The 10,000-nt window shown below is 41.1% G+C and overlaps 1 protein-coding gene across 1 annotated transcript in view; it reads left to right on the top strand.

Annotated features, from left to right (window-relative positions):
* The first annotated feature begins 5,348 nt into the window (after positions 1–5,348).
* Positions 5,349–10,000, top strand: part of arhgap28 (Rho GTPase activating protein 28) — a 19,746-nt gene continuing 15,094 nt past the window's right edge. Inside the window, exons 1-4 of the mRNA XM_084747178.1 lie at positions 5,349–5,537; positions 7,770–7,970; positions 8,043–8,266; positions 8,876–8,984. Of these exons, the coding sequence (XP_084603304.1) occupies positions 5,372–5,537; positions 7,770–7,970; positions 8,043–8,266; positions 8,876–8,984 (700 nt within the window). The 5' untranslated portion in view covers positions 5,349–5,371. The remainder of the gene's footprint in view (positions 5,538–7,769; positions 7,971–8,042; positions 8,267–8,875; positions 8,985–10,000) is intronic.

Below are 10,000 nucleotides of genomic sequence, written 5' to 3'. Positions count from 1 at the left end.
ACGTGTTCCTCACAGAAGGAAACCAATCACAGAGCTCCTCTGGACTGATGTCACAGCAGAAACACGTCATCCAGGCGTCTGTAACAAGAACAAACTGTCCCTCTGTCATTCAAACAGAAAGACGTCATGGAGAAAGACTGAACTAAATCTCAACATGTTATTAGAATTATTCATTATTCCAGGTAGTTTTTAAAGTTGGATTGTTTTTATCAGAGTGAAAAATACCACATAATTCATGTATAAATACTGCATCTGAAGACAGAAAGGAATCTGAGTTATTTAACAGAAAATCCTTACAGTCGACTTCAATCTGATTTAATGATGTGATTTTAATTCAGTTACATCAGAAAATGTTTGTTTTTGTTTCTGATTGTGTTTCTATGTTGAAGTTTTTAAGGTTTTTCTACACACTTTGTGTATCAGAGAGGATCTACAGCAGGTCACAGCTTCATCAGGTGGTTTACAGAGTTACAAGGTTCAGTAAACGCATCATGAGAACAATACAGCATGTACTGATATTACAAAATGTACTTTGTCGTTTGTACTTTTGAATACTTAAGTATTTTTAAAAGCATGTACTGTAGTACTTTAACTCAAGTAAAATTTTGACTGATCATCTTTCACTTGTAGTTGAGTAATATTTGACCAGGAGTATCTGTACTTTGACTGAAGTACTGGGGTTGAGTACTTTGTCCACCGCTGTTTATACTGCTGTTACATTACATTAGCATTAAAAAACTTATGTTAGCTTTAAAAGCTAACATTCAGATAAAAGCTGTTACACCTGATCGGACCGTGATCATGTCAGACGCTGAAACGGCGTTCGATCAGGTTGAATGGAGTTTTTATTCAGCACAATGTGGATTTGGACCAACTTTTATTAATTGGATTAAAATACTTTATAAAGCTCTAATGACCAACGGTGTGATGAGACGTGTCTTTGACCACAGGTACCTGACAGGTCGTTCACTCTACTCTTTATCGTTAACATTGTACTCGAGCCACTCGCCGTCAGATCGGATACGAACATAAAGGGAACTGAGGGAAAGAAGATGAATGATTACTGTACGGACGATATTTTAACATTGATTAAGGATTCTGTAAACTGTAGAGTCTGATTCTAGATTATCAGAGAATAAAATTAACTGGAGAAAATCAGAGGCTCCGTCACTAAAGTTTAGTTTCGTGTTTAAACTTTAAAATGGTTTTGAGCTGCATGACATAAAGTCAGAACACAGAATAAATACCATCACTAAATTTTGAGCCTGAACTGTAACTGTAATTTTCAATTTCTTATTCCTTGGTGTTGAAACTGTTTGAGATTCCCCACCTCCCACCGAGTGCACCGAGTCACCAAGTCCTTTTGTGCTTCAAATGATCATGTCTAGAACTCTTAACGATGGGAACATCTGCAGAACACACCCTGAGGAGCCGGTTCCTGCAGCAGACAAAGGGGTGTGGAACACCTTAGGGGTCGTTCTTCAGGTAGAAATGTTCAGGTCTCCCCGTGTTCTGGGTCTTTTCTCCAGTCTGACCGCTGGTGTCCTGATTGACCGTCTTTACAAAGAAATAAAACCTCGTCTGCCGGCAGAAGTTTCATTATTCACCAGTAGAGGAAAATTTCCACAAATGTACTACAAAACATTTAAAGTCATTTAGAAAAGTCGGGGAAACTAAAGCTTTGGGGCAAAATGGTTGTTGCCCCGAGTTAAATGATTTAACTATGATGGTGCCTGTTGTTATACATCAGATCAATCAATATGATTCAATCAATAAAGAACACCTGTGTCAAACACAGAGTGGAGTCACCTGACCTGAGCTTATAACAAATTTCATTTGAAATCACCTGACAGTCTGAGCATTAGAATAAAAAGAATAAAGTGGAGTAGATTACTACTGAAAATGAGACGTGTTCTCCGTTTACTCCTACAGAAAGTTAATCCCAGTCTCAACGCGGTTCCTCGTCTCAACGCGGTTCCTCGTCTCAACGCGGTTCCTCGTCTCAACGCGGTTCCTCGTCTCAACGCGGTTCCTCGTCTCGTCTCACTGTAAGCAGGTCTGGATCAGAACACCGTGTTAAAAACAGCACACTGCAGACACTCTCACTCCTCTATATGGTCTAACTCTACAACTCTGGAGGAAACGTTAACGTCACATCGGTGACTCGGACTAAGATCCTGTGTTTCTGTCACACTCAGGTTTGATAAAGAGATAAAATCTTAAAAGAAAAGAACAAACATCTCTAAACACGGAGCAGAGCAGCTTCTGGTTTTTATGGACGGACTAACAGTCTGCTCTGTAAAATAAATAAATAAAATAATACGGCAGACAGACGTGACATGTACCGACGGTGGTAAATATGTCAGAGAATCCAAGAGTATTGATGAATTTTCAGTTGTTCTGGCTGGAGTCAACGATACTCGCGTCCTGAACGAAGGGTCGGGAAGTAAAATGATAGTAAACTGTACTGTGACATCACACTAGATATCCTGATAGATTTTGGATGTGTTTATATGGTGATGAGTCAGAAGTGTCGTCTTTTCCTGGTTTGAAAGGCTGCAGTGATGTCATTCTGAGAATTAACCAGCCTGTTCCAGCTGATCTATTATTTGTCTTTACTCACTGAGGCGTTATATCCTCGTTACTGAGGATCATTAGAAAATAATCTCACATTTTGTGAAAGCACCAACAGTCATATTGTTACAACAAATTTATTTTATCCCCTCAGCAACATATCAGTCACAACTTACACCATCAATAATTATCGATATGAACCGATAAGAAACTTCACTATCGTGATGTTTCTCAGCTTTATCGCTCAGGTCTGATTAAAGTTAATAAAACCTCCAGAAATGAATGAATGAATGGTCTCTTATGAATCCATGCTGACTGGGAAGACTAACCATGATCAAAGATCAATCTGTCAAACAGCCAGAAGTGTTTGTCTCGTCTATTTTCTTGTATTTACTCCTCTTTTTTATTATTATTATTATCATTATTAATTTTAATGTGTTTATTTTTTCAGTTTAATAGTGTTTTGAGGGACCGGGGACGACGCTGCGCCCCTCTGCTGTGGAGCTACTTTACCTTTTTTCTATTGTATTTTTATTTTGGTTTGTCAAGACTGAAAGTCTCATTTGATGTGTAGAGTTGTCATGTACCAAACAACCATAATCAATAAAAAGTTCAATTATTAAAAAAACAAAGACGACACACCCAGAAGTCACACCTGTGACATCATGAAGCTAATTAGCCAGTGAAGCTATGATGTAGTTGTGTTTTCCTTCACCAACTCTGTTATGTAGTTTTATATAAACTGAACTTCTATACATTTTGTCCTGCAGCACAACACCCAAACATCAAATATAAAAATGAGCCAGTCAGTGGAGTTTGTGAAGATTCTCAGTCATCCAGGTTAAGATTCTGGATTTGAATTTCAAGAACTCGATCGAGTCCAGGTGCCCATGACGAGTTTGGTTCCCTTCAGTTCGTCTGATTGTTCTCATCAACGTGATGTTTGTGTTCAGTAACAAACATATTAACAACCATCATCATCACTGTGGCAGGAAACAGCTCACACACACTCAAACAGGAAATCTACACACTTCCCTTCAAAATAAATGTCAGTCTGAAGCTACAGCCAAAAACTTCTCATGTATTGAGCAAACCAAGAAAGCGCTAGTGTATAACCCATCATAAACATGTCATAAGCTGTTCCTAACAGAGTGTAACCTAGCTGTGAGCATATCAGATGTTCAGTGACAAGATCAATTTATCAATTAATGGAGAAAATAATCAATGATGAAAATAATTGTCAGCTGCAGCCTTAAATAATACAATATCATCTATTGATCGATTACATTTATCTTTTAATAATCTGACAGATAAATATAGTGGAGTACAAGTACAAAATATATCTGTGAGAAAGGAAACACTCCAGTAAAAGTACAAGTATGTGAAAACTTGATTACATGTACTCAGTTACAACCCGTTTGTGGTCTCTTATTGTGAAGGTGTGAGCGGAAGTGAGTGAGCTGACAGGTTGAATGAGGAAACAAACAGGAGCACAAACCCAGCGGTGATCCGCGGCTCTCTCGGCCGGCCTCCGAGCTCCTGTCGGCGACCTGAGCGGCGGCAGAGAGCCGATGACAGGAGCCAGAGGAGCGGGCAGAGAGAGGAGCGAACAGCCGGTACTGGAGTACCGGGACGGAGCGGTTAAAGCGCTGACTTACCGTGTGATGATCCGCTGACAGACACACACACAGACAGGTCCACAACAAACACGGAAGTAATGAAGCATCGAGCTCACTGCGCAGACTCCAACAGACAGCGGGAGGGAGGGACGGCGGGAGGGGGGGGGGGGCTGTACACTGGACACACAAACATAACGGTGTAGAATAAATAAATAAAACACCAGATCAACAAGAAAATAGAGTTAATACATTATTATATTATAAATATGACTCAAAATACAAATAAATTAATTATTCATGTTAAATGAATTAAGTTCTGAAAGACTGGTTGACATTAGCGGCTGTTCCATGTAGCTAACACTAGGTCTGTGAAGCTAATGTTAGCTGTTGATCTGCCTAGCTAAGCTAAGCTAAGCTAAGAGTTTCCCTGTGCTCAGTCACTCTGTGCTAAGCTAGACTAACAGTTTCCCCTTGCTTCCACTGTACATGCTAAGATAAGCTAACATTTAGCTCTGTCCAGGCTCTGTGCTAAGCTAAGCTATCAGGTGATGCATTCCTCTGACTGTGGGACAAACAGCTGATGGAGGATTTTCTTCTTCTTCTTCTTTTTCTTCTTTGTGTTTTAATGGTGGTTGGCAAACAATTATATACAAATATAACAAATATATATGAAACATCAGCGCCACCCTCTGGTGTGGAGTGTGGATCAGGAATCAGACTGAACTCTACTGGCTCTGAATAAAAAAATAAAAAAAACACTTAAAGTTAGATAAATAAACACAACAGTTATATTCTCTTTCTCAGACTTGTTCTTGTGAGGTACTGTAACAGTCTGTAAAATATCTCATGTCCAAATTCAACTTCATTTCTTTAAGGTTTGATATAAGTTCCCTCGTCTTAAAATCATATTTTGGACAATGAATTATAACATGTAGTTTCCTCCTGATCATAAAAGTCACAGTTTCCTGAGTTATGTTTCTTTATTTTCCAGATGTGCTGTTAAGTCCTGAATGATCGTAATCTTGATGTTAGAGTTTCCTCTCTGCAGGATCGTGATGTTTTCCTCTTCGCTCCTCCCATAAAACCATCTGCTTCTTTCTGCTTCTCATTGTTTTTGCCACCTTTCTTTTATTTTGTGCTTAATTTTGGTCATTTCTGATTTTCTTAAATGAACTAGTATGTCGATGTCATTTTTTGTTGTTGCCTCCTTTGCACACATACGGAGGATTTTCTCCATCACTCCCAGTCTGAGTCCAGCTGCTGGTCAAACCCCGCCCCCCACGTCTGTGGCCCCACCCCCTCCTCATGTGTCCACACAGACAGCAGCAGGCGGACTGATAGGAGGTGAGTTTCTTTCTTCTCTTATGTCTTCAATGATTGCTGATAACTATTGATAACAATTGATAACACATTGATAAGACATTGATAAGACATTGATACACATTGATACACATTGATAAGACATTGATAAGACATTGATAAGACATTGATAACATAAGCGTGGCTGCAGTGATGGTAGCGATGAGGACAGACAGGTTTTTCTCTGATGTTCAGTGAGTCTCACTCAGTTTCTTTAAACCACATCAGATGTTTGGACCTGATGTGTCACTTTAAATAAACAGATCTGGTTTAAACCTGATCCACATCAGATAAATCACTGAAGGAAGTGTCACACCAACAAAGATTCATTTAATCTGAGTTTGGTTCTAACATGAGTTCAACTAAACCAGATTTAAAATTAAGGAGAGCAGAACCTGTTACACAATTAAAAGCTCATTTCAGTTCAGTTAATCCAACTTTATTCATGTAAACTGAAATTAAATTAAGTATAAAATACCTGTTAACTTTCAGCTGCTTTGTTTTCCTTAACAAAACACTATTTACACTGACACTACTACTACTGACACTACTACTACTGACACTACTACTACTGACACTACTACTTACTACTGACACTACTACTACTGACACTACTACTACTGACACTACTACTACTGACACTACTACTACTGACACTACTACTTACTACTGACACTACTACTACTGACACTACTACTACTGACACTACTTACTGCTGACACTTGCTAGCTGGTAAAAAGTTAACTAAATATGACATTGTTTTCTATCTTTAAAGTCATTTATCCTCGTCGTTATGACTCAGAGCAGAAAAACCATCATTTGTCGTCCTTTGATAAAAAGTTGATGGTTGAATTAAAGGATCAATCTGAACAAATAACAGAAGACAAACAACAACCAAAAAGGAGACGTAACTTTAAAGTCAGTACTGGATCACAGTTTAAACTGGAGTTTAACAGAACTACATTTCATTTTTACAGCAAAAAAACAAACTGATCATTTCACAACATTATTCTATATTTTATGCCGTTCAGAGTATTTTTCATTTTGTTATGTCGTATTTGTCTTGTTATATTTTCTTAGTTTTGTCACATCTTTTGTTTGGTTGTCCGACCTGAGCAGCTGTTAACATGAACTTTAATTTTTCCGATTATTCCAACAGCACCTGAATGCAGCAGTGTAAAGATGTGGTGAGGTTTTCAAAGGACTCAGATTACTGTCTGATGACTTGAGTGAAAACACTTATCTCTGATTGGTCCACACATCCATTTCCTCCTAATGGACACAGAAGCAGCTAACGTTAGCCTGCGCGTCCCACTCTGTCCTCCCCTGGGAAACAAAACCATTAGACCAAGACCCCCCCAACACACACACACACACACACACACACACACACACACACACACACACACACACAGATCAATACAAGGAAGAGGCTGACTTCCTCTCTCTCTCTCTCTCTGTCTCTCCCTCTCTCGCTCTCTCTCTCCCTCTCTCTCTCCCTCTCTCGCTCTCTCTCTCCCTCTCTCTCTCTCTCTCTCTCTTACTTTAAAGGTCTGTTAAATATGTTATTGTTATATATGTTATTAATATGTTCTAATTATTGTTGTCGTTGTTGTTGTTGTGTAAAGTTTTGTCATGAAGTCAAGGTCGATGTTTAGATGTTGTTATGACGTGTCTTGATCGAAACGTCCTGTATATCTGGACAGAGCAGGTTGTTTTGGTCCAATCAGAACCTTCCTAGAAGAAAGCTTGCATGTTGTTAGCAGGCAGTAGAACTGGGCTGGAGCCTCCCTGTGAAAATGAACCTGTATGACCGACAGTGAACGCAGCACCGAGGTGGTACTGAGGTCACACTGAGGTGGTACTGAGGTCACACTTGTCTCTCAGCACCGCGAGGCTAACTGAACTAGCTGCTAACTTACTTTAGCTCAGTTAGCTGCAGCTAACAGCTAACTGCTGTTAGCTTGATTAACAGTGACTTGGCCCAGAAGAAAAACTACGTACATCAGTACTGAAGCAGCCATGTTCACCTACATCCCTATCAATACCTGATCAATACATGAGCAAAACTTCTGAAAATGATTGCAATTACTTCTGTCTGATGCTCTGATTGGCTGACAGGATGATGCTCTCATTGGCTGACAGGATGATGCTCTGATTGGCTGACAGGATGATGCTCTGATTGGCTGACAGGATGATGCTCTGATTGGCTGACAGGATTTGTTTCTTCTGTCTGTCTCTGCAGGATGTTATCGTCTCCACCCGCCAACTCCTCTGCCCCTCCTTCACCCCCTCAGATGGTGACCTCTGACCCCCGCCACATTACCATGGAAACCTATTGGAGCGAAGTACAGAGTATTGAGGAGGAGATGGAGGGAGAGGAGGAGGAAGAGGAAGAAGAGAGGAAGAGTATGGATGGTGAGTCAGAGTGACAGCAGAGTGAGGCGTCGTATTTCTGTCCGACTCTGACCGATCTTTGAATACCTGCAGAGGTGGAGCTGGAGGAGGCGTGGCTGACGGAGGCGGGGCTATCATCCCTGGTGACTGGCTTGTCATCAGAGGAAGCGTCGTCACCGCCGCCCGCCGAGGCGCTGCTGTCCACGCTGACACGGCAACAAGCCGCCACAGTGAGGAAGAGGGTGGATAAGTACAATGAGACGCTGAAGACCAGAAACAGACAGCCAATCAGAGATGTCCGTGAAATCTTCACTGAGGTGGGAACATATGCGCACATTTTTAAGATATAAGTGCTAATTTAATGAGAAAAGTTTGTTTTTTTGTAAAAAAGTTTTAGAGAAAAGTAATAATTTGTTATTGTACGGGGTGGGGGGGGGGTGTCACAGCGGCCGCCGCTTCCACTGCTGACCGCGCCCCTTTCGCTCCGTCTTAACCCGTTCCTGTCGTTTCTTCAGCTGTCCCTGCTGAAATAAAGGCAAAAGCCCAAAACTAATCTTTAAAAATAATGTTAATGTTATTACACAATATGATTTTAGTTTTAACAAGAAAAGTTTTAATAAGTCAACAAATCATTATTTTAATAATAAACTTAAAGAATGAAAAAATTAATAAAAATTAAAGAATGAGTCGGTCAGTTTCTAAAAGTTTTCTAATACGAAAACAGAATTTAGAGAAAAGTTGTAACAACCTGATTTTATTTCATTAAGTTAAAATCCGTCTCTGATCTGAAGGGAATGCTGGGAAATGTAGGAAGATTTGAAACAGACTGTCATGACTCTCTCTCTCTCTCTCTCTCTCTCTCTCTCACACACACACACACACACACACACACACACACACACACACACACACACACACTGCTCCAGCCTGATGATGACTCAGCAGACAGATGCCCCTCCTCCTCTCACTGTGCTGATTCACCACCTAGTCGATACCACACCACCACCAAAACCATCCGCCGAAACGCTCACAGAGGTACCTGTCTGTCTGCTCACCTGTGCTTTAAGTGGTTCTGGTTGATCTTTAAGTGGTTTAAAGGTCCTTTAATTGATCCTAGATGTCCATTAGGAGTTTCTAAGGGTCCTTTATGAGGGTCTAACTTTCCTATCAGAGGTTCTAGTTGTTCTTTAGGTGGTTCTAATGATCCTTTAGGAGGTTCCTCTGGTGCTACTACTGGTGGTTCTAGAGGTCCCTTAGAGCAGTGTTCCCTAACCCTGTTCCTCAGGTTCCACTGTCCTGCATGTTTCAGATGTTTCTGCTCCAACACACCTGATTCACATGATCAGCTCGTCATCAGTGATCAGCTCGTCATCAGTGATCAGCTCGTCATCAGTGATCAGCTCGTCATCGATGATCAGCTCGTCATCGATGCTCAGCTCGTCATCAGTGATCAGCTCGTCATCGATGATCAGCTCGTCATCGATGCTCAGCTCGTCATCAGTGATCAGCTCGTCATCGATGATCAGCTCGTCATCGATGATCAGCTCGTCATCAGTGATCAGCTCGTCATCAGTGATCAGCTCGTCATCAGTGATCAGCTCGTCATCGATGATCAGCTCGTCATCAGTGATCAGCTCGTCATCAATGATCAGCTCGTCATCAGTGATCAGCTCGTCATCGATGATCAGCTCGTCATCAGTGATCAGCTCGTCATCGATGATCAGCTCGTCATCAATGATCAGCTCGTCATCAGTGATCAGCTCGTCATCGATGATCAGCTCGTCATCGATGATCAGCTCGTCATCAATGATCAGCTCGTCATCGATGATCAGCTCGTCATCAGTGATCAGCTCGTCATCGATGATCAGCTCGTCATCAATGATCAGCTCGTCATCGATGATCAGCTCGTCATCAGTGATCGGCTCGTCATCGATGATCAGCTCGTCATCGAGCCTCTGCAGACGCCTGATAACAACCTGATGATGTGACTCAGGTGTGTTGGAGCAGAAACATGCAGGACAGTGGAACCTGAGGAACAGGGCTGAGGAACA

Source organism: Lutjanus erythropterus, chromosome 21 (assembly GCF_056507025.1).
Source record: "Lutjanus erythropterus isolate fLutEry1 chromosome 21, fLutEry1.hap2, whole genome shotgun sequence".
Taxonomy (NCBI): domain Eukaryota; kingdom Metazoa; phylum Chordata; class Actinopteri; order Lutjaniformes; family Lutjanidae; genus Lutjanus; species Lutjanus erythropterus.
The sequence above is the reverse complement of the archived record's forward strand: the minus strand, read 5'-3'. Positions and strand labels throughout refer to the sequence as shown.